This window comes from Haemaphysalis longicornis, unplaced genomic scaffold (assembly GCF_048455015.1).
Source record: "Haemaphysalis longicornis isolate Haplotype H1 unplaced genomic scaffold, Haemaphysalis longicornis Haplotype H1 scaffold_1, whole genome shotgun sequence".
In the NCBI taxonomy this organism is placed as follows: domain Eukaryota; kingdom Metazoa; phylum Arthropoda; class Arachnida; order Ixodida; family Ixodidae; genus Haemaphysalis; species Haemaphysalis longicornis.
Genome location: NW_027526203.1, coordinates 446,182,307 through 446,209,460, shown reverse-complemented (window position 1 = coordinate 446,209,460; position 27,154 = coordinate 446,182,307). Strand labels below are relative to the sequence as shown.

General features: G+C 46.2%; 1 protein-coding gene across 2 annotated transcripts in view; it reads right to left on the bottom strand.

Annotated features, from left to right (window-relative positions):
- The window catches only part of Ranbp16 (Ran-binding protein 16), a 60,992-nt gene that overhangs the window by 4,342 nt on the left and 29,496 nt on the right, over positions 1–27,154 (bottom strand). For both annotated transcript variants that reach the window (XM_077687605.1, XM_077687606.1), the window contains exons 13-21: positions 25,123–25,204; positions 23,744–23,943; positions 16,215–16,303; positions 10,122–10,312; positions 9,972–10,026; positions 9,595–9,662; positions 9,419–9,510; positions 6,344–6,482; positions 5,179–5,321 (exon numbers count right to left, since the gene is read on the bottom strand). In XM_077687605.1, coding sequence (XP_077543731.1) covers positions 5,179–5,321; positions 6,344–6,482; positions 9,419–9,510; positions 9,595–9,662; positions 9,972–10,026; positions 10,122–10,312; positions 16,215–16,303; positions 23,744–23,943; positions 25,123–25,204 — 1,059 coding nt within the window. The remainder of the gene's footprint in view (positions 1–5,178; positions 5,322–6,343; positions 6,483–9,418; positions 9,511–9,594; positions 9,663–9,971; positions 10,027–10,121; positions 10,313–16,214; positions 16,304–23,743; positions 23,944–25,122; positions 25,205–27,154) is intronic.

Genomic DNA, 27,154 nt, shown 5'->3' with positions numbered 1-27,154 from the left:
CAATAAATGTAACACACAGACAAAAAAAATGGGGGCTTAACATGCCAAAGCTGCTCACTATGAGGTGGAGAAGGGGGGGGGGGGGGTCATGAATGGGTTAGATAGTCGTACGAGGGGAGGCAGTACAGGGTACAGGGAGAACAGCAGATACAAAGAATAGGCGAACATGCCCACATGCAGAGAGCACTTCATGGTCTCCAAGGCTGTGCGAATTCAAACTGAAGTTTTACGAACCGATATTATACCTGGGCTTGAAATCGTGGCTGTAGTGGAGGGTTACAGATTAATTAGACCCCCCTGGCGTTCTCCATCACTTCTCACCCACATTAGAGAAGCACAACAGCTTTCCCACTACAAAAGACCGTGGAACTACGTCTGCCAAGCCTAGTAGAGAATACTAACCATACATCAACGAACCACCTGCTGTATCTAGCATTCCGATTAAATGCAAGTTTCCATCACCCAATTGCTATCCACCCACTCGGCAGGACAACTAAGCAGTTAAGTGAACTACTCAACTGTCGAGTAAAGGCAGGCAGGCTGCACAACAAGGTCACCTAGTGAACTCTGCCATGAGCGAAATAAAGGAGGAAAAGAAAACGTTACTGTAACATTTGGTGCAAGACTGCCCGTTTTATTTTTAAGTGCGAATGCACTTCTTAAGCGAGCCTGAAGCGTCCGCCGCCGTCCGCATAGCAACAGCTGCGGGTGCGCGCGCTCCTCGTCTTCCTTGGCAACGGGGGGAGATGGGCGCGCGCTGCCTGGCCGCTGACATGGCACATACCCACGTGGGGGATTGGCCAGGAATCTCCTCGTCTTCCTTGGCAACGGGGGGAGATGGGCGCGCGCTGCCTGGCCGCTGACATGGCACATACCCACGTGGGGGATTGGCCAGGAATCGGGCGTGAGAAGGGCTAATGCACCCGCTTAAATTAAAGGAGTACTGACACGAAATTTCAAAGCTGAGATCCGCTCTAGCAATCAAGTACAACGACAACACAAATAGGTGTCTGTGAATAAATGCATCTTTCTTTCTTTGTAGTTGTGTGTGTGTGTGTGATCTCTCTTTCGCGAACATTACCGAACCGCGCAAATTCAACTCGTGCATTCGCACTTTCACATTCTTCCCCTCGGGGAAATGCGGGGAATTTTTTTTGCCCAATAAGTTTCCTTCTAAGGTCTGGTGCCAGACACCCTTCAGTTTTCTTCTCCGCAAAAAGATGGTGTTACCGCCTTTTCCTTGCGCTGTCTCGATGCAGAGCAACAATGGAGGGAGCAGCCCCCTATATTGGTATTCCTTTTCTTTTACCGCAAAGACTCCAGCAAGCGCGATCTGGATTAGCCCTCTGTCCAGCCAAGCAGCGACGACCGTAGCCCTGGAGAGTTCTTAGCGTAAGCAGAGTCTGAAATAACACTTTCAGGAGGTGACCAGCCCTACACTGCTCGATGTGCTGCAATGCCTGGGCAACGTGGGGTCCAGGAGCAATGTTCGTGCCACCTTGAGCACTGTGACATGGCGTCAAGGGGAGAAATAAAAACCTGAGCTTGGATGTGATGTCAATTCCAGTCAATGACCCGAGAGTTGTGTTCTTGTTTCGTTTTTACCCTTTTCCCTTCCCTCATTGAAGGTACATATGCTTTGTTTGGCAAGCAAAGGCAGTCTTTTTGGGTTTTGGTCTTCCTGTCAAACAGGGGTGGTGTCCATTTGACAGCCAAGGAGACCCTTGCATACATTGTGAATGCATGTATGTGTTTATTGGCGCAAGGGTATATAAGACCAAAGAGCACCAAAACTATGTTACATGGTCCTTCAATAGTCAAGTTTGTGCTTAAAATATGTATTAAATGAGTATGACGTATCCTAAACTACTGTATATATGGGTGCAGAGGGCCCGTAGACTAAAACATGACGATGTCCATAACGGCGGATGAAGGGGATTATGGATGGGACTTGACTGCGCCTCGAGCCGAAGAGCATGCTACGCGAGCCGGCCCCCCGTGCGAACAAAGGAAGCATAAGGGCCTCGCTTAATGCTCGTAGGCTCCGAGATGAGCTTTAAAAAACTTGATGTCTGCAAGATAACTTAAAAGACATTTGTTTGTGAAAATAGGTTCATCTCCTAAAAACTGTGAAGGGTGTAGCGGATTGTTGTAGGTATAGATTTTAGGAAAGTGCCGTTTGCTGGCCTCATTGGAGGATGTGCACTAACTTAACACATGGAGGACGGAGAGCCGGTCCCCACACTTGTCACGAACTAATGGTAGTGTGCCATTCAAAAGATATGCGTGTGTAGCATAAGTGTGGCCCATTTGCAGTCGGCAAATCGATACTTCAATGAATCTGTTTTGTTTTCCTGTTGTGTATCTTCCTAGGTGTGGTTTTATAGAGTGGAGGTTGTCTGTGTGTGCGTGTGTGTGTGTCCCACTCCCAAGTGTGCTGCCAGCATTTACGGATTCCCCTTCAGATCACTGGTTTCAAATCAAGGTAAGGGACCTGCGGTACGTCAACACCCCTATGGAGGGCCACCAAAGTGGCATTCTGGTTGGCAATTTCATTGCCCAAAATGCCACTGTGTCCAGGGATCCAGCAAACAAGTATTTTTAGTTTCAACTTATAAGCAGTCATAAGAGCGTTAAAAAGGTGATTTAGGGCAACGTTTCTTGTAGGTTTAAAGGAATCTAGTGCGGTAACCACACTTAAGGAGTCTGTGTACATAATTGATTCTTATTTTGTTCGGTGTAATGTGCTCCACTGTGATTAAATTACCATAACCTTCTGCCGTAAAGATACTGCAATTTTTGTTCAAGGTCCTTGGGCTGACGAAATCCAAGCCATGTGCAGCACACGACACAGCGAAAGCAGTTTTGGAGGCATCAAGTACAATGTGGTGTATGGATATGCATGTTGTAAATGTAAAAAATGCTGTAAGATGAATTCACGGGGTGCACGACGCTTATCATGGAGTTTAAAGGATGTGTCACAACGAATAGTTGACATGTCCCAAGGTAGGACTATGTCAGCGATGGAAGTCTTCATGCCATCATCAAAAGACACCCCCATTTCCTCTGCAAGGCCTTTGACATGCAAGGATAGAGAAACGTGCTAAATACAAACGGGCAGACGAGGCATCATTCACAATAGAACTGCACGGGTGATTCTTCATAGACACTGTCCTAATAGCATAGAGCAGTGCTGTATAAGCACGTTGGTGCTCTAGGCACCAGAGGTTACATTCTACACAGAGGCTTTGAACTGGACTTGTCCTGAAGGCTTGGAGGCAAGACAAAGGCCCAAATGTAGCACTGGGTCCAACATTTTTAGGGCAGTTTTAGGGCAGCATGACCTAAAGCCAATCTGGACGTCGTCAACATACATTGAGTAGGAGAATGTGGGTGGCAACGATTTCCCAACCAAATTCATTTTAACTACAAACAGAGTAGAACTTAATACTCCACCTTGAAGAACACCATTTTCTTGTATGCACGTTCTGGATGCCACTATTCCTACCCTTACCCTAATGTTTGCTGTGACAAATAACTATCAATAGTGTTTAACATGTGTTCAGACACACTGAAAGCCTTGAGATCAAGCAGTATGCTGTGGCACCAAGTTGTGTCGTTTGCTTTTCCTAAGTCAAAGAAAACAGGAAGACAGTGCTGTTTGTGGATCAAAGCATCTTCGACATACAGCTCAAAACTAGCTGGTCAGTTGTGCTTCGGCCTGATCGAAAACCCGCCTGACAACTGTCCAGGTTGCCGTTATATTCAATAAAAAGCATTAGCCTTTTATTTACCATTTTTCTGAAAGCCCTTCCCAGGCAACTTGTCAGACCTATTGGTCGGTAACTGGCTGGTAGTGAGGCGTCGTTCCCCTCTTAATACAACTACAACTGCTTCTCTCCAAGCCCTCGGAAAGTATCCTACCGCCCATATTTTATCAAATAAGTGTGAAAGTGTTCGGAGAGTTTCTTTGTGCAGAGGTTGAATCATTGTGTATGATAAGCTATCTACCCCCTGGCGCTGAAGCCTTACACGTTCCCAGGGCCACCAAAAGCTCTGTTATGGAAAATTCGGTGTTGTGTGGTTCGTCAGATCTTTTATCACAAATCGGCTTTTTCTCCATAGACGTTTTGTGTTGTAGGAAAGAATTTGTGTAGTGGGTAGAACTTGACACATACGAGACGTGTTTTGCCAGTGAGTCGGCCTGTTCCTTCAGGGTGTCACCTGTACTGCTGACCAGAGGTAGGCTGTGTGTTTTCCGTTCATTAAGCTTTCTAATTCTGTTCCATACTCAGCCTGTATCTGTGTATAAATTGATAGAGGGTACAAAAGAGTGCCAGCTCTCCCTTTCGGCTTGCTAGCAAATGCGCCTTCCTCGTGCTTTAGTACGTTTCAAGGAAATCAAGTCAAATTGACGAAGTCAGTGCACTGGATGGATGTTCTCTGCTTCATTAAGTACAAGAACTTCTGGTATGTGATAAGCCTACTTAGAAATCACGAGTTAGAAGTACATCCTTTTAAATGCAAATTCACCTGTAGTAAAATTTTGTTCAAGCTACACAGTACTGCACTGCACTACGCGCATTATATTTTAACAAAGCAACATTGTATGCTGCCGCCGCGGTTCCTAAAAGCAGCTTTTCTTTGTACGGCTACAGATGTCAAATTTTCCCTTCGCAGAAACTTACTCCACCTTGAGGGTTCCCCAAAACTGGTCGTCTGAAGTACAAAACATGCATGGGACGGAAATTCAGAGCACCACCACGTAAAACCACATTAGCAGTTATTGACAGGCAGGTGGTGAATGCTCGTGCTACCTTGTGTGGAGAGGATCTGCCCTTACACTGCCAGGACAGCCTTGCTCAAGGGCATCAGTTGCTTTCCCCCGCGGCCACCACAAGCGAAACTGGGCACTTTATCCGAGCATGCTTCCCTTGCCCAGCAATTGCAAGCCCTGCAGGTGGCACTGATCGTTCCAAGCAAGTCTCGGCAAATGGCTGGCTCAGGTTTAAAAACGTCCTCACGTGCACTATGTCCGCTTAAAGAAAGCCAGCAATTTGCGAAGAATCACTCGGAAGAGGAGGCCAGCTAACGCTGAGCAGGTGTGGTGTGAAGTGGACCCGGAGTGAGCCGACGATCTCTACTACACACGGGCAGCGAGAGAATGAAATGGCATGCCTGCTGCAAGATTTCAGGATGCAGCTCCAGGACACGTAGACAGGGCTCGGGAGGTCCTTTGGAAGTCCCCTTGGACAAGCGGCGGAACAGAAAGCTCACCATGTGGTCCAGGGTCGCACAGCAACCTGTGCACACCATTGTGTCTGAAACATGTAGGGGGTGGGGGGGGGGGGGGGGAACACACCAACAGTTATGCTCTCAACGTCCCTTAATCTCTGGCACACCCCGGCACGTACAAGAAACTCGACGTGGCAATTGACACATTGACGGGACACTGAAAGGAACTGGCGGAACACTCAGTTGTGACTCTGCAGTGTAAGTTACCGCATTTAACCCTTTAGTTCCACATTTAGCACAAGCACTGCAAAGTTCATTACAACTCCGTCACAGTGCTATTCAATAACGGTTAGATGCTGTTTCAGCCTTCAAAAGTTTTTCTCCAGTTCGTGACAAATACAGTTTTGGTTTGTCTCTGAACAAATTGAAATTAAACAAGTTAAACATGCTCGCATTCAGTTCAATTCCTCACAGCTGACGTCACCAAGCCATCAAGCAGGATGGTGCAAGGTAAACAGTATTTTTGTTCCCACTTTTCTCGCGAACATAATAATGCATGAAAATTAGCCAAAAAAAAAAATAAAGAACCTAACCTAGGCATTCTCAAGACTTTGGCCCGGTAAGGTAATCAGACTACATTTTTTCCTCTATCTATTCCTCTATTCCTCTGCCCATTGTCCAGTTCAGGAATAGGCACGCTGGACGAAGCAGCTGTTGCCCTTCCAACCCGCCTTCAAATCACCTGACTGCACATTCTTTGAAAAGTCTACCTGTTTAGGTATCTGTACCTACCCTACAAAGCAGTTGTGGTGCGACACAAGCAGTGAGATGACAGCTAGTCCTTGTTGGAAACCACGTTTCCTTCCACCGGCTTCCCTCTGACGTCCAATGTGAATTTCAAGTAAAGCCAATTTGGTAGAAAAGCAAAGAAAAGCGGGGCTCTTGCAACTCGCGACAGAAGACAACACAACCCAGTCCCATCAGAAAGTGATGTACTTCCAAAGTACATATACTAAAATTGGAACGATGACAGACTATGCTACGCAGCAGCTGTACAGCCACCTGCCGCCCTGCGAGATGAGCTGAGGTGCCAAGGAAGTGTGCCCACCTAGAGCTGTCAGCCCTTCAGAGACCGATGACAAGATGTAGAGGAACACAGGCGGCTCCAGGTTGCTCAAGAAGTGCATGTGGTCTTGGGCCAAGCACTCCAGCAACACGTAGTAGGCCTGGCTCAGCTTGGGGTAGTCCTGCAGTGAGACACAAATGAGCCCAACAGTAGGCACACGAAATCCCTACCGCCCGTCCCCATTCTCAAGAGTTGCCTTTCTTCCTGTTTAAGAAACACACGTAAAGTACAAAAAAGGCCAGCAGGTTCCATAGCTCATGGGGGCAGGTTTCAAGCGGCACAACAGGCAGCACCAAGAACAACCCACCAACAACATGTCACACAACTGTCCACCCACATTTTATTTTTTTTTAGTGCCGTTCTAAGGTAACGTAAAAAAAATTAAAAAAAACTAAATCACACACCTACATGCATGCACAACAATCACGGTATGCTAATTGCCATGAATAGGTCTAGCTCCTACCATAACCAAAAGCACACCTTATGCCATCTTTCAGCTTTGCATAAACACGAACACCTATGTTGTTAAAAGCAGTGTGCATCTGGAAGTGCACGTAGTTTTATGGCTTTGGAAAGACCTAAAACCACCAGGACTGGCTTCAGGGCTTTATTCCTCCATGACTGGCATTGATTCTGCAATTGCAACTTTGGCCCAGTAGTTAAAAACAACAGGAAAAATTCAGGCATAAGTCATCCCCAACGAGTGCCAACATGATGCTACATATTAGCTCTTCCAGGGTTTAAGGTAAAACTGCCCCTCCCCCTCCTTGGTTTGAGCATCAAATTTACCCAGGCGAGAGAGAGAGAGAGAGAGAGAGAGAGAGAGAGAGAGAGAGAGAGAGAGAGAGAGAGAGAGAGAGAGAGAGATGCCAATATCATTGATAATTCATAATTGCCACAACAAGGAAAAGAAAATCTTTTTGTAAGCTTTTTGCTACCCCCCCTCCCCCCAAATTTTTGGATGTTAACTGGTACGCTTTTCTGTGCTATGTACAGTCATGGACAATTCAAATACGAACTGCGGAGCGCACGGCCGAAGATACTGGTGCCGTCACCTGGCAGCGGCCGTGGAAAATGCACGGACATGTGCAGTTGAGATGTTGGGAGCGAGGCTGCGTGTCCCACTGCGATATGTTCGCTCGCATGCTTGCCTTGTTACCATGCCGCAAGAGCGCTGAAAACAATAGTTAGCGATGCGGCGTGAGATAGTACCTGCGGCTACTGTGTGCTCAGCTCACACAAGCACCTGCTCCCCGTGTGTGCCGGCATCACATTGCCGACATAGCTTTGCAAGTGAGGTGCAGTAACTTGAGCAAAAAACAATGAACACCTGGGTCACGCCCAAACCATGCTCAGTGCTGCCCACTCTGCAGATTTCTACAAGCACTAAGGTGCCTGGCAAAAACGGAAGAGAAAGAACGGGCCGCCAAAATTGTTGTGTCAGGGCAATAGGCCTATAGAATGTTTGGACCTACCTATCTTCTTAATTTTGGTTAATATTGGAATTCTGCCACTAATTTGCCCAGCCCTTACAATGCTTGCAGTTAACGTATATCATTGGAGATGAATTCTGGTCGCATATCTATTGTTTGCTACAAGCACCGAATCCTCGAAATGACTCAGCCATGACTCTGTTAAACAAGGGCGCATTCTTGGTGGCCAGCTCAATGTTCGGTTCCCGAGTCACTGCACCACCAACGCAAAACAATGCACCGCCATCACAAGTTAGGCGGCATGCATTTATTTTTGTCTCCATTTCTGTGCGCTGCTTTTCTTCAAGAAAGCATCATGAGCTCAACAGTATGCCTTCCCACACAAGCACTGGCCGCAGCTGCTAGCAATTGCGCGCCGCATTGCTCTCAACGCGACCAACACCTTCGGCTGCAGCGGCGGTAGTACTTGCAGTGCTTGCAGCGCTCTTGCGGCATGGCGGCAAGGCAAGCATGCGAGCGAGGAGAGGGCGACATATCGCAGTGGGGCGTGCACCCTCGCACCCGACATCTCAACTGCGCATGTCCGTGCGTTTTCCACGGCCGCTGCCAGGTGACGGCACCGGTATTTTTGGCTGTGCACTCTGCGGTTTGTATTTGAATTGTCCATGACTGTACACTGGACTTTCACATACAGAAACAATGGCCCTAGAAGTGCTTGGCTTTCCAAGTTGGATTACGCAAATGGAAAGTTATAATTAAGCACATGATTTTGCTAAGGTTGTACCCTCACACAGCTCCATCCGAGCTCTCTTTGTCTTCATGTGAGCTGCACTGCACTCGCACCAACACAAGAAAAATAAAAAGTAATAAAGATAATAAGACTTCAAAAGGGGTGCGAAAGAGGGTGCGTCTGGCTCATCACACAGTAAAGATAATAAGACCAGTGCAAGGCATGCAAAACTTTCTCATCAGCGCTTCCCACACTGGATGCCACACTTCTTGTGCTATTTGAAGCCCACTGCTAATTGGCTGTCCACTTTGGGTCACTTATTTGAAAGAGGCCATGAAAATTAAATCTTAAACCAAAAAGGATAAAAAGTCAAATGCACTGGTTTAATGCCAGCGGTGTGTGTGCTTCTAGTACTGTACTCCCAGTCACAGCACCAACTTTCATCGGATTTCAGCACCAACAGCAAATGTCAACATCAACAGAATGGGCAACTATGTAAATGTCAATAAATAATAAATCTGAACACGAATCTGAACTCTGTCCATTATACTTTGCTTTAAGCGAACCTGCAGCAGTAGATCAGTGGCAAAGGTATCGTGTTGCTGAGCACAAGGACGCGGGTTTGATTCTGGCCCCGACAGCCTTTTTATATGGAGGCAAACAACAAACACGCCAATTTGTCGAGATTTTTACGCAGTCCAAGGCAGTCGCATCAATCCACAGCCCTCCACTTCGACGCACCTTAGCTTTGTAGCTTAGGAACATAAAACCTCAACCTGAACTGATTTTATACAATACGAGGAAAATTGCGCCACTTTTGGGAGCAGATGGGAGACTATCTTAGTTGGCAAGAATATAGGACAAACACAGCTGTAAATAAGTACTGCGTCTCACCAGCAAGTCTGACTGGGGTATGGACAGCAGCAGCTTGACAAAGATTCCCAATGCATCATCCAAGGCAGAGTCTCCATACAGAGAAAACACACCTGGAATGTGTTGAGGTTCCATGAACCACCAGCAGAATACGTTGGGACCACGAATATAGTGGCCAGCTTTCCACTGGTACTTACCTAGATTCACATAACCACCACAAAGAGCACTCTTGAGCATGCTAAAGCAGATGGCAATGCCTTTCAATCTGAACAGAATGTCAGGAAAAGCAAATTCCTCAGCAAAACACGTACAGCAATGAACAATTTACATGGGCATATAAGCAACTGTCACTGCAACAAGTGACTGAAGTTTTGAAATGCAAATAACGAACGAACAGTCTGAAAGTTTGTTCATTAAACAGTCTGTGCCATCCAACCGAACTAAAGCATATCTAGGTCGAACCGCAGAACAATGTCAAATAGACCTTGATGGTAAATATTTTCCCGCAAGAAAAAAATTACTACAGCAATTAAGCCCACAAAGCACCGGAAGACAGCAACCAAGTGAAGGATACTTCAGCTTGTAAACTTGGTCCTTTGGAATTTGACCCAGGGTCAGGATGCATGTGCCTGGTCAAACAAAAGAAAATAAAGCAGCGGCCTATCAGTCGGATAACAATGATGATAACAAGCATGACACAACAATGTTTGGCAACTAAACTTACCATACAAAACCATTGTGCGTGAGGTCTCACGAAACAACAAAATGCCATTGGGTGAGGAGACATCAAAGTGAAGGCGTTGGGACCGATTCTGCACGAGCTCTGCCACAAGCTTCAGTACGGGAGTGCTCACGCTCGGGTCGTGGTACCACAGCTCCAAAGCTCGATGTAGAATGGGGAAATACGTTGGGTAGCTGTGCTTGCAGTCAAGGCCAATGACAGTACTACAGCTCCTGTGCGGGACAGTGCCGAGGTGACAATGCACGGAGTTGCGTTGCTCACCTCCGTCCATCGCCGTCTTCACATTCGAACAAAACACCACCTCACTTTTATTTTATAGAGGGAATATAAAAAAACACAAGCAATGGTGCACACATATACTGGCATTGTCTGCTTAATTTCAATGTTTTGAAGTTTCGTAGTCGACAAGCATGATGAGACTCGTTGCAATCGTTGATATTCCATCCATATCGGCTGTAGTCAAACACCTTATTGAAGCTTTCTGCATTCTAACTCCTTGCTTTATTCTATTCCATGTTTTATACAAACAGGGCTAAAGCAATAGGAAAGTTTCTAACGGTAGTTCGAAGAGAAATATTTGACTGTACTCTTCGTAGAGTTAAGCACAAAAAATGTGCACTTGTATGCTGTCTTTCATTGTCCCTGACTATTTTTTGAGCTCAACTAGGCCAATCGATCACATTACTAAGTCATATTTAACTGCAAGCTTTTAAAGCCAAAACACAAGTGTGTAAAACATAGCCAGCCTCCCAATTTTTCAAAATTATTCTTCCAAAGGTATGTTTATTTAAAAAGAACTACAGCCAAACCTCATTAATCGAAGTTGCGTAATTCGAACCAATGGGTAATTCGAACACGTATGGACCCAGCAAAGCGACGTGTATTTGCTCTCGCTAATCCGAACCTGAAACACGTGCCACTGTTAATTTGAACAATACTGCTTATCCAAACAGACTACTTTTCTTAAAATTCGAAGCCGAAGGCCAAAGTTCAATGCGTCACTAGCCTCCGCACCGTCCCAACTCATAACCGCGTGCTTTCTCCACGTACACTGAAAAGCAGCTGGTATAAACCACACCTCCTCGCTTCACGTGCTTGCGTGGGTGCGATCCTTTTCTTTCTCCCGTGGGTGCTGCTTTTTTTTTTTTTTTTTTTCGCCGCATGTGATTATTGAAAGTGCACTCCGAAGGATGTGCAATACAGTCTACTTTATTGTGCATGCGTTTCTTACTGGTAGCGTGCACTGTACCGTCAATCAAAAGAACCCCAGCTAGTTCGAACTCTGGCTAATTCGAACAGATTTTCTAGCCCCTTGAAGTTTGAATTAAGGGGGGACGAGGGTCTTAAAACTAACTTTTTTATTTATGGGTAGAAACTTATGAAAATTTGCACACGGATGTGCTTTTCTCTGTAGATTTCAAATATGCAATTATATTTGAGCTGGTGCTGTTAGTTCAAAAGTTATGATACAAAGTCTAAACCACAATTAGGTAATTTCTTACGCAGCTTTAATGAACTTTCGCATTGCATTTTGTCGCTTTTAATTACATGAATGGATAGCCAGAGAGTTCCCATACCCGATGACATTCTTCGTTTTTCTCTAAAGTCACGGCATCCTAAAAAAATATGTCAAGTACAAAAAATGGCAGTATTGGATATTTTGGCTCATCAAAATAACTGCAAGTCATTATTTATGCGTAGCCTAAACAGAAAAACTAAGAATGTCATCGGCTGCCTCAGGCTGTACTGAAAAAAATGGTACCAAGATTGACCTTGTGAAGCAAAAAGAAGTTTCCAAAAAGCTGCGTAAGGCTGAGGGAAGTGTCCAAAAATATGAAACTGAGAAAACTGCATTTGAAGTTTGGCCATGTGTTATGAGATGAACCGTCAGTAGTGTAGCTTCAAAATTTCCCAGTAACAAAGACATGTTCTTCCCATTTTCAAATCTGTCTTTGGATTCCAAAAATGTCAACTAGAACTGGAGATACAAAAGGCCAAGTAACGGACCCCATCAGGAATTTAGCAAAATTTATCGACTTCGAATCGGTTGGCATTTTGTTAGCGTTGTGAAATCTGGTGGTGTCTTGCTGGCGTCGTGAAAACTGCAACAGTCCTTCGTGAAGTGCCATCATCTATTACAGTGCACTGTGGTACCCAGGATATTGTGTACGGCAAAAGTATGAGGGTGAAACTTGCTTTAGGTGCCCCCTTTTTTTGTTCTTTGGTGAGGCTATTTCATTCGCGGTTTTTATGCTGGAAGTTTGAGAGGATACAGGGGTGGGACACTGCGCAGTGCGTTTTCCGCAAATGCATCATGTTGTTGGCCCTCAAAAGAGTCTTTTGGGGAAAATAAATGTAGCCGAAAGGCAAACTTTCTTGGCCTATGGGGATAAACCCATAGACGCCTTTTTGCTTCAAGCCGTGCATGGTGCGGCTATCTTCATCGGACATCACGGTTGTGTACCGCAGCCCATTCTTGAAGAGCGAGCGCTTGAACGTTATCAGGGCTGCCTCTACCTCCATGCGTTCTGCACCACAGTCAATGTTTCGCTGACACTCATGGTCTGCCAGCCAATCTTCGTAGCCCTCATCTGAAGCTTTGGGTCCGATGGGGCAACCTAAGCGAAAGTTAGAGAGGACTACATGATCAATCACCAAGCCGGTGTACACTTCAATGATGCAGCCCACTCCAATGTGTGACAACCGTCCTCTTGTCATCCACGTGCCATCAAACATCACATCTATGTTGTTTGGCGGCTGACCAAGGTCCGAGTACAAGTCCTTGATGGCACGCACACTATCAGCTTCAGAGGCTGCTGCAGTGTCCTCGCAAACCTGAACCACTTTCCTCAAGTGCGCTTGGAATGTCTTGTGGTGCAGGCCTCTGTGGGACAAGTTCATACCAGCACAAAAATCTGACAGAGCAGTCACCCCCTTCCCGATGCTTTGAATACTTTTCAAAGCCCTCATATTCACTTCAAAAAGAGTGATATTGCCAGATCCTTCGGTCCTTGGCGAGGAAAAACGTTCCACACGGTGTTCATAAACCGAGCACGTCACCTCGAGCTTCACGGCGAGGCCGTATTGCCGGTCAGGCTTCCTCAAATCCAGCGCCGCCAGCCCGCACTTGCCGCACCTGACGTGCGCAAAAAGGTCCTTCAGCATTGCAAAATCCACTAAGACAAAATCTGTGCCGGATTCTTCCTCTGAGTGCGCCAAATCCACTTCAAGGAGGTCGAATTTCCGCTGCGTTGCTGACTTGGTCTCCATTCCGCGCTTGACCTCGTCCGCGTGTTCCGTACGCGCGGCGATCTCCTCCGCCGTGTAATACCTCGTGTCAAGCCGGCAGGACGTGCTTGGACCAGGTATGGATTCCGGAGGTGGTTGGTCAGGCGATGGGGCAGGCGAGGCAATACGAGGCGGCGAACGATTCTCATCCGGCGGAGTCGAGCGGCCCGAAGTCGCACCACGCGACCTTGGGATAGGCGGACGACGCTTTCGCTTCCCGTGCGCATGACGGGTCGTCTTCTTCAAACGTACGTCTCCTGGCATCATTCACGAAAGTACGCGATGGAAGAATTAAAAGAAACTGTAAAAAAAAACTGCTCTAAGCGAGCGCTGCGCCAGAAGAGCGGACTCCGTCAGACGTGCGTAGCAGACGCCATGATGGCGACCGCCATGACAGCAGTCGCGCCGACCAATGGGAGGGGTCGTATGGCGAACTCAAACCGCGCGCGCCCGCTCTAGCCAATCGGCGGCCGAGAAGGTGCCTTCGGAAAACTGGCAAGGGCGGTCGTTCTACTCAAGCGACGCCATTTTGAGATATCGCAAAATGCGCACAAAGAAACAAGCTTCAAAACAAGACCAAGATGGCGGCGATCGGTCGGCTGCTTCGCCCGCGGGGCGCGCGGGAATTTGAAGCAACTTTTGCCCAATTCGGGGCATTTCGTGGCCCTCGAGGCGTTTCAAAACATGATTTTAGAGTATTTCCCGATGGAATTTCGCGTTGATATTTTGAAGGCAGGTGCTTGAAGGTACAATAATTCCAAAAATTGGATTTTCTCAAAATCGATATTTTGACCATTTTTGACCATTCTAAGACCCGCGTCCCCCCTTAATGAGGTTTGACAGTAACTCAGCCGTGTAAAGAGAAGCCTGTAAACTGCTTAAGCTGAAAACATTTATATCAAAAATACTCTATTGAATTTGCACCCAGTTGGTACTTTTATTGAAATACCTTTTGAGGCTTTCTAACATTTGAAATGCTCGAATACTTCACACAGTAAAAGACCACTACAAACTGGGAGTGTGCAAATATTCAAAACTTTTAAATATCAATGTGAATAATATTATAATTGATTCAGCTTCAATTCGAATCGCTATATTATAAAACTCTGAATATTCTTCAAGTACTTTGAAAACACAGACTGTTGGTCCAATGAACTCCCTACATAAAATCATGCTTTGTTGAAAACACGTGCACGTGAAATATACCCTGTGCAGAGAGTTAAAGGGAGTTAGTTATGTACTGGGTGGACTGCACTTCGAGTGCCCATTATCGCGAAAGAAAAAAACAGAGCACCCGCTTGCTTCGGATGCGGGGGCAATGCTCTACGCAGCCAGAGGGCAAGAGGAAAGTGCTTTTGGAGCACCTCTTATCTCCTTGGCATTCAGCCAACTACACTTTTTGTTCTGTGCTCCTCTTTTCATATCCTGATAAAGAGTGATAACCTCCCCGTGCCCCTGCCCAAGCAGCTTCGGCCAACACTCTCTAGATAAGACACCCTCTTGTTCTCATTAAACGATGAACATTGATCCTTTTCTTATACTGTCGACTCCCTATAATACAAAGTCCACGGAGACCACAAAACACTTTCAATTAGCCAACTTCCAATTAAACAAAAAGTGCAAGAACATTGCTACCAGCCCGCAACCCGTCTCCCTCCTTGATTTCGTTCAGAATCTGGACTTTCGTTGCCAAAACCAGCGTACGACACGGGTTGCCATGATGGTTGAGACTCATTACTAAAATTGAAGCCTGAAGAGTCCACCACGCAAGCTGCTCCCACGGCACTGTGCGAAACAAAGGTTAGGGACCTCAAGAGAGAGAGAGAGATGCGTACGCTGCCGCTAGTCTCAACTGACCTGCCCGCTTTGTCAACTGTGCGCTGCCTCAGTTGCAGTGGTGCCAACATCAGTACAAAACGCAGCACTGTTTTTGAGCTTGAAAATTTTGAATTTTATCGAGAAACGACGGTCACCTCGTTTAATTTCATTAAAAATAACTTCCAATTAACCGATGTAATGGCTATTAACTTTGAATTATCCTGCAATTTCTTCCACTGAACTGCATGTAAAATTTCTGGGACCCGCACATCACTTCTAATTAACCATAAATTCCAATTAAGTGACTTCGAATTATCGAGAGTCGACTGTACACCTGTAATGTTCCTTTTTTTTTACATAGGACATATGGAAGAACGACAAAGTTATCCAGTTTCGTACTTGGACACCCAGACAAAGCTTTCTCTATGCTCTTTTATACGTTTGCATTAGGCATAAAATGGCTTCAGTAAAGCCTTCGCCTGAGACTTGCAGGCACATTCGCCGAGTAAGTGTTTCAATCTACTGTTATACTGTGACAGGGACCCACGAGCAGAGAGTTAAAAGGTGAGGATCAAACTATCACGCGATGAGGGAATGTCTGCAAGGTTTCATAAATCAGGTCAATTTTTCGTGCCTCGCATTTTCCCACCAGAGGGTTGTCTTCCTTGGACTTGCATGAACGGTCATAGAAGTGCCACTTTTTTTTTCTCAAGAGAATAGCTTGGCACAGAGAAATAAAAAGCGGTCACTTCTCTCACGCAACTTTCTCTGGTTTTAGAAAGACCATTACAAAGGTCTTGGAACTGGTTTTAGAAAGTTGACTATTCCACATGTATGTGTGTCTCGTGGCCACTATCTTCTTGGCCACAAAACATGGCAATGCCAGGATGAGGAGAGTTTACGACCTTAGCTACAGCAGTGGTGGCTCACCACTCATCAGACACTCATGCCCACTGGACAAAAGGATACATCCATTCAAACAGCATCATGTAGCTTGTTTTTGTGTTGAAGGCAAACACCAGACCACGCAAATCACGAGCCAGTCCTATGAGCATCTTCTGCAAGAGACAGGCCAGAAGAGACACGTTTGAAAACATTTGCACTAAAGAAAAGCTACGAAAGAAGCTTTGCATGGTCAGCTAGCACACATGGAAGGAAAAAAGGAAACACAACATTTTAAAACGCAGCTATATGCTTGCACATTAGTATTATTCTTCATCTCACAGCAATGTGGCCCAAACCTTGCCATGAACTGCTTTCCTAGACCGAAATTCTAAAATCTCGCTACACTTTCAACCTGCCCCACCAAGTCGGCAGCTAGGTGTCACCATATTTGCCCGATTGTAATGCACACCTTTTTTCCAAAGTAAATAGGTTTTAAAATGCACGCACATTAAAATAGAGCACAAACTGAAAGTGCCCTGCAGCTGGCCATTCCCAGTGTGGTAGCAGCTCATTTGTTACTAGCAAACATGGTAGCATGTTTTCTCATCGCGGCAGCCATTTACAATTGGATGTGGTGTTGCTATTGTTATATTCGTAGGATAAAATGCCACACACCACTTGCTGTAAGATGGGGCCACTTGCAGCTAGTGGTTCGCAGGCGCAAAACGGATTCAATGGTGTCAATGTTTATGACCCTACAGGACGTTTGACGGAACCTAAGCATTAGCCAAAATTGTGAGCAAGTCAGAGGGCAAGGCATCCCTGCCACTTTTGGGGCACCCAGGTAGGTGGTAAGACCTCGCAGCATGCAGCCGCATTACAAAACCTTTAGCAATAAACATGGCTTTATGCCTCGAAGTTGCCTCTATGGCATACTTCATACCTTGTGGGTCCAAGTTATCATTACGGTGTAGCCTGCTTACGACATACTGGGAATCAGAATTCAGATATTACATCCCTTCCTCATGGCAGTCGTACTACTGAGGGAAAGGGAAAGACATCAACGTAACAGTTTTTGCCCACAAGGGGCACGTTCAGGTGAGTGGTACCCGAGCACCTATGCCACAAAAGAACAGAAATTTAAGTCTACTACACTCCCGTAGTGAGACCTATTTAAACACGACATACACGTTATACACCATTTCGGCATAGCCATTTGGGAATATGCAGTCAACCTCAAAGAATGCACTCGCTGGCAAGTACACTCTGTGAATGCCCTTCACGTAATACATCAAAAGCATAAAACCTTCAATATCAGAGGCAAATTACAACTTAAAAATTGTTTTTGCACAGGTAAAGGGAGTTCTGTCAAAAGCTTTTTCAGCATTTAAGAAAAGTATTCAGCAAAAAAAAAATTTTGGTAGCTGGTGTTGATCCAAGCAAAACTCACAATATGAGATGGTCATAATTTCCGTGCGCAAACTCCAATGGTCAAATTCTTTTTATGACACGATGCTATCTGCTGCAACAAGTTTAGAGTAAACAGTTTTACATTTCGTTACCTTACTTACTAACCTGAACATGATTGTTTACAATATCACTTCTTTTTTTTGCCAACACCGCTGGACTGAAAGTGTCCATCAGGAAGCAAGGGTACTCCTTTAAACATAAAAACGCACACCTGCATGCCACAAAAGAACAGAAATTTAAGTCTACTACACTCCCGTAGTGAGACCTATTTAAACACCCATTTTTGTATTTAGTGCACTAAACTGACCAGAGGCCTACGTAGTGTGGAGCCGTAACTGGCTAAAACTAATTCCCGCCTGCAGTAGTTCCTTAACTCTTTTGTTACCACACATATTCAAATCCATCACAGGTGATCGATTTGAATAGGCAGGCTTGTAATTGTTTCTTTCGACATGTTGTAGTCGTTTCTCGTACACCTAATGCGGCCAGTGGTTTGTCTAGGCACTGCACTTCTAGAACCAGTTTGAATTTTCCTGCTCCGGCGACATTGAGATTTTTGACGGCGTTTTTTGGGAGCTGAGGTGCATGTTTTCGCGAAAGGGGGCATGGTTGCTGCACTTGACAAAAAAGCATGCCGCTCGTGGTTAGGCTGTTCTAACGTAACTTCTTTTTTATGAAAAGGCTCCTAGCAAGTCAAGTACCAAATAATGTTGTCAGCTTTGCCATCCGACAGCGTTTGAGAGGTGATAATTACTTGAAAATGACACCAGCTACTCACTAGTGATCTTAGGTTCGGAGAAAGGGTAGCTTTATTCTGCCAAAGCTTATTTCAGACAGTCCCCCGCATGTCTAGCAAGTGTGCCTGGCATTTTCAGCCACTTTCCAGCAGTTTCGGTTTCGCTTTTGCATACCAAAATTCATATTTGGTGCTACTACGCAGTTACCCAACTACAAGCTGATTTGCCATGGCGCCTCCGTTGCTGCTACTGTTCCTTGAAACAAGCATGCCGCTGGTGCTTTCACTTTACCCACACCTTACTTCTGCGATAACAGCTTCAGCTGAAAGTCGAAAGATAACACCAAGTCGTTGAATATCACTTACTTCAAACGAGAACGCTTCGAATCGGCCTTGAACACCGCCAGCTGTTCAGCGGTATTTCCGTACGACAGTATTTCCGGGGGTCTAGTGTCGCTTTCTAGAACAACTGTCTATTCTGAGAGTCTGCAACAGGCTTGTAATTGTTTCTGTTCAAAATTGTTAGGTGGCGCTGCAATGTAGTAGGCTTGTAGTGCTGAACTTGCTTCATAACACGACGGCGGCTTGGTAAAAGCTTGCTGGGCGCGATTCTAGTGCATTGCACCTAATTTCTGCAAGCAGGGCTACCATAACGAGTCAGGACATGATAATAAACCGCAAATGAAAGTTCTGACTGATAACTGATAATCAGAATGCTAACTAGCATCCACCACCGAGATTGGTTTTCAACTCCAAGCGGATTTTTTCGCATCGCTTGCTTGCCTTCAATATTGTGCTGGTCATAATCATAGGTGTTTTTACATCATGTGGGGACTAACTGGAAGATTTAATAATGTCAAACCACCAGGTTTCTTCTAGAACCATGCAAAATAGCAAAATTTGAAATAAAGGTTGGGCTTCACCACAAGGCACGGGCACCACGCGTGCCAACGTTTTATTTTATATCTGACAAATTGTACTGTGCAACTCCATTTCTTTTCTAGGATGAGTTTTTGAAATGTTCACCCACAAAACGTACATTCCAAATTTTTTCTACTACTGGTAGTTTATTATACACAACTCCTTTTTTTTTATTTTCTTCGACGCCTGGACAAAAATTTTGGATTCGATAATTTTTTTTTCGCAATCATTATCTATGAAAACATTAAAACTGGTGTCGTTTGAAAGCGCATGAAATCATCTGCATTTTGTGTCACTGCAATGTGGGCCTAACTAATATGTATAACACAGAAAAAATTACACGATCTTCCCGTAGGGGAACCCTAAGTACTATGCGAAGCAGACATGGGGTCAACTGAAGTTCCCATTAATTTTCAGTTCGTCGTTTCCACTGACGTTCAGCTTCGCGTGCCTTCGTTGTAACAGTAGCTTTTTGACGTAGTTTGAATGAGTGAAGGACATAAGGCGCGTTCGTAGCACATGCTCCCGTCTCGGTTTGTAGCTCAGTGGGAAGAGCGCCATGTACCTCCCGTTGCGGCCAGAGAGTCGTGGGATCGAAACCGGGCGCCGCCTAACTATTTCTTTTTATAGTGGACTGCCCTGACGTCAGCCCAAATGCTGACGGGGCTGAAGAGACGCGCATGCGCAGTAGAGTGCGGATGGCGGACAACGACAACGACGACAAGGGAGGGAGGGACACAGCCCCGAGCACGAGATGCTTCGCATCTAAAAATGTGTTGTTAGACCCCTCAGAATCGGTCAATTTCCTGCGGTAACGAAAGAGTTACCGTAAAATCCCGTGCAAGCGCCCCTACCCGTGCAAGCGCCCCTATTTGGACAAGCGCCCCCCCTCCATTCTCGAGTGATTTGAAATTAGCGCCAAATCCCGAGCAAGCGCCCCCTGCCTTTTTTTAACCTTGTCCGGCACTTCACCCATTTTCACAAAACCTCTTACCTAGTTGTTTAGTATTTTCTTTTAATTTTTTGCTAAATATTTGCATGTTAAATTATAGAATGATGCAATTTTTTGGAAAAATAAACTGTTTGGGCTTACGTATGTCACGTGCAGTATCCCTTCCCCATGCGTAGCCAGCACACGGCCGAAGCCGAAGCTGGCCGAAACGTGAGCCAGCCGGAGCCAGCATAGCTGCTGTCAGTCGCCATTTGCCATTATCGAAAAACGTTTGGACCGTCCCACGTGTGCGGGACGTAAGCGAGAAGGATGCATTCGTACACAGTGAAAAAAAAGGTTGAGGTTGTAGAATGGCATCGACAAACCGGCAGAAACGTGCACGCGACTGCGCGGCATTTCGGGAGCGACCGGAAGAGAGTGTGCGAATGGGACAAGAACTTTGAAACCCTGCTACAGCGCAGCTATGGAAAAGGAAAGGCACAACGCAAGCTAAGCAACGGTGCGCCTGTATTCAGTGAAGAACTAGACGACGCTCTTTTTGAATTTTTCGAGAGTGAGAGGAGCGCCGGTCGTGCCGTCAGCAACAGGCTGTTGGCTGAAGAGGCCAGAAAAATCGCGGACAACCTGAAGCTCGGGAACTTCGCAGCATCGTCGCAATACATCAAGAGGTGGAAAGCGCGGTTTGGCGTCACAATGCGCCAAGCGACAAATGACAGTCAAAAGACCCCTGATGATCTCGCCGAAGCTGCAAGTGCTTTTCGATCTGCTGTCAATGCTCTGCGACTTCGCCACGACTTCACACCGGCCAACATTGCCAACATGGATCAAACCATGGTCCGTATCGACAATCCTGCCTGCAGAACGAACAACGTTGCCGGTGAAGCAACAGTGCGCATAGCGAACACTGGTTGTGCGAGACGCGGCTTTACAGTTGCTTTGGCAGCATGTGCGAATAGAGACAAGCTACCAGCGTTTGTGATTTTAAAGTAACCGAGCGGCAAGATACCAGCGAAGGCATTCATGAAACTTCGCATTCCAGGTAAGTGTCAAACAAATTACGTGTTTGTTTATTATGGCTTTCAAATCAATACACTTGTTTACAACTAGCATTTTGCATTGTTCTTTTATCTGTAGGAAATGTTCACCTCATGGCACCAACAAATGGCTGGATGACCTCGGAGAAATTCCAAGAGTGGCTGTCGAGGGTCTGGGGCCCGAATAGTGACGACGTGCAGCGACTTCTCGTAATTGATCAGGCACCCATCCACAAAACTCCGGCAGCGAAGGACGCGCTATAGGCATGCGACACAGACGTCGTGTATGTGCCTGCCGGATGCACAGGCCTGCTGCAGCCCGCCGACGTCTACTGGAACCAGCCATTCAAGGCTCGGCTTCGCGCTTCGTGGGGAGCCTTCGTCAGGAAGGGCGAAAAAACGGCGAAGGGCAATCTCCGCAAGCCATCGCGGCAAGAAGTACTGTGTTTTGTTTCGGAGGCATTGGCAGCTGTTTCCCAAGTTGCCCGGTCTTTTAAAGGGTGCGGTATTTCTAACGCCCTTGACGGGTCGGGTGACGGCGACCTACATGACCAGCTTTCAAGTGTTGGTGCTGTAGACACAGAAGATCGCGGACCGCTCCAGGCCGAGTGCATGGAGATGATTTTTGCGACGGACTCGGATGAGTCATTTGATGGATTCGCGAGTGACGATGACTGAGAATACGGCACTTTGAACTCCCTTGACTGGTCAAAAGACTGCAAGCAAACTGTACGACCAGTCTCTTAGTGTTGATCGGCAGTCGTTTGCTGAATTTGGGAGGGGAACTCCCTTGACTGGTCAAAAGACTGCAAGCAAACTGTACGACCAGTCTCTTAGTGTTGATCGGCAGTCGTTTGCTGAATTTGAGTGGGGTGAATAAAAACAGCATGCATGTAAATAAAGTTATTTCTTTTCTCAGCGAGTGTTTTGCGTCCATATTGAGTTCCGGTCCGCTACCGTAAAAACTTTCGCGGGATAGGTATTGGGGGAAGGGGGTGGCGCTAGCTCGGGATAATACGCGCCATTTTGAATTTCGGTCGACGACCGAGCAAGGGCCCCCCTCAAAAATTCCTCAAATTATCTGTTACCACAGGGGGGGCCCCGCTCGCTCGGGATTTTATGGTAAAACTTTCACTGCCAAGTTTTTTTTTTTATTTCTCACTTCCTAAGCTGGGGTTTTTCTTCTTCTTCAAGCTTATAGTGAAAATTGTAGGCTCGCAATGCACTACAATGCCCAGTAGGACATGTGCACTTTGTCATGTGCGCTTCGTCCTGTGTTGTAGTCTTTCTCGTCCTTGTTTACTAGTCAAAGTTTAAGCGCTCTCCATTAAAACTTTATTCAGGATCCCCTTATCCAACAAAAATGGTGTACACAACACAAAGTAACACTTAAGTAATTACAAAAATAATTACCTACCAATTACGACATCTAAGTGTTCGGAAAGCTTTTTCGTTAGATATTCTTCAAAACAATGCACCGCTCAAGGCGGCATATAGCAGCTAACAAACTGAATATGATTCCTCCTCAACTGCTTTGGGATCATCTGACCCGAAACGGCCAATGCAGCCGTGTTGCTGTGAGAAGCCAAAGCGTCACGGATTGAGAAACATGGGCTCCATCTGTTGTCAAAAATTTTCCCGGCACAATCTAAGTGTAAATTTGACTTTTAAACAGATATCGCAACATGTCCACAATATCTTTCACACAAGTTCTCTCTGGAGGGGTGGGAGTTCCCTGAAAAGGCAACACCAGTATACTCGGGCGTAGCAGGGAGTGTGCATACATGGGTGCCCAAGTTGTCTCCGAGATGGCAGTGAAAGGGCTAAATTCAACTACACCAAAGCTGCGTGCACAGCTGTTTTTCCACTTCACTTCCATGAGGAACAGAGCTGAGAACACAAACTACAACCTGATCACAAGGAACTTAGAACACCACGGCCCTAACCCTAATACAAAACACGGCTATTCGAAACACCCCACCGCTAAGTGTCAAAGTACCGCATACAACTGCTGCACCAGACTTTCATACTAATATATACTTGAGGGAAATCTGTAGCTGCAATCGTGTGCCGTCGCGGACGTTGCCATAGCAGCTAGCAACGTTCCGTGCATACTTCGTTTTTCTAGCCACATGGCTTCTTTTTGTTCTTCAAGCGAAAATCAGCCAAAAATTGTAAATTTTTTTTTGTTCGTCTGGCATGAAGCTCCTACAAACCTCTAACAAACAAATCATTTGGGAATCCTCTTTTATATGAATAAAACAACTTTAAATATTCTTTTAACAATCATATTAGGTCTTTATTTGCAGCCACAGACAACTTTTCAGCCCATTCATGGGCATGCCAACGACAAGTTGAGCGTTCCTACCCAGCAATGACAGAACGCTCGCTGAGGCACGGCTCGCCTAGACACGGGCACCAGATTTACCTCTGGTACATATTAGTACGGAACTGCATGTGCTGCACGGACACAGTATGGCAATGAAGACGGTGGTGTTACCTTGGCCTCATCGGCGTTGAATAGCGGGGAATCTGCATTGGCCAGAGTGGCCCCGATTGCCTCAAAGGCTGCCGTGAGGGGCCGCATGAACTGCACAAAGCGCTCCTCGTCCTCCCCCAGCTCCACCATAAGCAGTCTGCCCAGGGAGGTGTAGAAAGTGGAACGGCAGCGCATGTCCATGCCCCGCTCTCGGCCGCCGCCTGCACAATTGCACCCTCCTCGTCACACCACAAGCACAACACATCCCACCTTCATCTCTAATAACCACTAGGCCTGTCACTCCAAACTAGCAAAATGTTGTCAACTCTACGTCCAATACTTCAGAGTTTGGGCCCCACAACGCACACACTTAGCAAGTACCAAATTTCTAGTGGGGAAGCCAACAATTCTGATCTTTCAAAATTTCTCACAGCGAGGTCCCCTTTGCTTAGTTTCAGAGAACTGACCGTGCGCCCATTGCTATAAACTACACTGTGGCAACATTGGGAACAAAAACGTGCACCAAACACAGCAGCGAAGAACTTCTGAAAATGCCTCTGTGGGAAATGCATCTGTGAACCGACAGAAAAGAATTCATACATAGGTTAAAATCTTCAAACTTGCACCCAATAAAGTAATGGACCTTTTTCCAGTAGCAATCTGCGCTCGCTACTCTTGTACCAAGCAGTCCCACGCTGCTGTCTGCCATTCCCTCTGGGTGCACAAGGCAACTTCTCAGCTCGCTGCATGGGTAGAGCTGCCACCACTATCTGGTGGCAATGCACCTATTTTTTTTTAACATCTGCTTTTTTGACTGCCCTCAGTGAGTTTTTACGTCTGCACGCCCCCACACACACAATAAAGCTTACAGATGAAAGGAGCAAACATGTTCGAGCCTGGCCAGGCTGCAAGCACCAGGCTGCAAGTTGGAGTAGCAAAATAACAAATAAAAAAGAGAGAGAAATTACAACAAAAGGTTCTTTGCTCACTGCTGATTGCTCATGGAAAGATTCCCCTGCTTCCATGGCCCTCCCTCCCTCCCTCCCTCACGAGAGAGAGAGAGAGAGAGAATTAAGTAACACTGATGTATCATGCACTGGTTTCCTGACAGTGAGACATTTTGGGGGCGTGGTTGCCAGGAGTCTCTAGTTCAGCACGTCAGCCACTAGGCACACTGGTACTATAAAAAAAGTCGATCAGAACATGTGTACACGTGCCCTTCTATGGACACCCCTTACCAAACCCCCCCCCGTATTAAATAGCCACAGCAATGCTTCCTTTAACCCCATAAAAGTGCTTTTTCCCTTTAAAAATTTTCCCAGTGAAAGCCTTCCATCGGTTTGGCGTGCTGCTGCAAGACAACATCCCGAGGCAAGGCCTCCGTCCCCACAGGTACGCACCAGCAGATCCTGCAGAGCTGGTGGCGGCTGCACAGGGGCTCCTGTTGCCACTGTTGTGGCCCAGGAAAGGGAAGTGCTCACTCTGAAAGCAGAGGGCCAGCTTGGCTAAGGAACACGCCACATCTCCACGGTGAGCGCTGTGTTTAGCGCATGCAGTGTTGCCTCCAAGTAGCTATGCGATACCAAACAGCAATCTGCCAGAAAATATGTGGCGCCCACACCAAACGACACTTAAATTAAGAACCCTCCCAACACACATTCGCGCGCACTAGCGCATACAAAAAAGGAGGGCAGGGGCCTTTTTTTGCTTCACAAGTAGTACACAGCAGTAGTATACAGTAGTAAGACAAGTTTTCTAGGCAAGTGCTTCAAACCATGCAATGACAACATTTTTCATCATGTAGCCCCAAGGCACGCTTTTCCATTCATAAGGTACAAAGTTGTGGCTCACCGTTTGGGACCTTTTCTCAATGCCAGTCTCTCCTCACCCTGCTAGTATTATCACCTGTGCCCAACCCCCGCACTGTTTTACTCTGCAATCTGACAAGTTTTTTGTTGTGTTGCCTGGACCAGGGCCCTGTACTGGCAGTCACGGCCAGCTATTTTGTTGTGACCAATGTCTGTCATGGTTGCCTACTCTCCTAGTGATGCTAATATGTTAATACTACCTATACAAACAGATTTTTCCAAAGCATATTCATTACTTGCCAGGCAAGCTCTGAAGCACCAAATCTTGCGAATACAACTAGGTTGTGTGTTTTTCATGGCCCCTTTAATGTGCACCGAAATCTGGGCGCACGGACAGCTTGTGCCATGTGAATAACCCTACAGTCGAACGTCATTATAACAAATGCTGATATAGCGAACTACCAGATATAATGAATGGAATTCAAAATTTGGCTGACCACGCTGAATTTATATGACAATTGTGCCATTGACAAAACCAAAGGCACAAAATTCGAACAGCATCAGTCATAACCAACAATTTTGCTGGGTGCAAGGGTAAAAATGGTGTCACATAAACAAATAAATAAAACTTCACACATCCCCAGAAATGATAGTGCCCTTCTGTCTCGACCTTAGCCAGGCAGGACTCAAGTGACCAAAATTGAAGTGAATACCACTGCAATTTCAAAACACAGCCACAATGCTCAACTATCGCTGCGTCCAAACATGGTACCAAATTCTGGAATAAACATTCCTGCAAGCGCCTTCAGATGTTGTGCACTTGGATTCTGTTTTTGCTTAGTTGAACCACGAAATAAAACTGCATGTCCCGCAGGACCACCTGCTCACAAAGAACGAACAGAGAAAAGCACCACTGGAAGTTAAGTTTCTGCTATAGCCCAAAGCCTCTCTATTTTACACTCTGCAGCAGCTCTGTATGACAACTGGCGATGGTTCCAAGATGCTCTAAGCGGCAAACCAAGAACACTTGCTGCCCGACCCCACATAAAATGTTTCTTTAAGACGCATTCTTCCCAGCATATCATTGCGTCTCGTCTGACTGAACATTTTCATAGATCGTCTGAGAACCTCAACACATTAAAACTTACAAACAAGGCTTGAGCACCATCTTCATAATCGAACAACACGAGTGTCAGTTAAGGTGTGATCTGAAGTATGATATCAGCAAGCGTAACCCACGCGTTCTACGGTATGAGTGCTGCACGATTACAAGTGCGCTGCTGTGCCATGGCCGTAAACACATTACTAACGCACTGTTACAAATCTTCAGGGCTGAAGTATCATAATCAGTGCCACATCATACACCGGCTTCGCTACACTGGTCTGCGATGCACACACCTGGTGCTTAGACAGGCCGTTCAGGACACACTGCAGTTGCATCCGAAATATTTGCGCTCTCGTACGTCCCGCACACTTTGGGAGCACTGTCCCTGCCCTTTCCCACATCAATATTTATCGCCTGAGCATACAAACACGAAAGCACGACCCACGGCAGATAGCTCAGCGACACTGGAGAGCCAACCTGAGTGACCCACAGTTACTTTTGAAACATGCTGCCACAGGC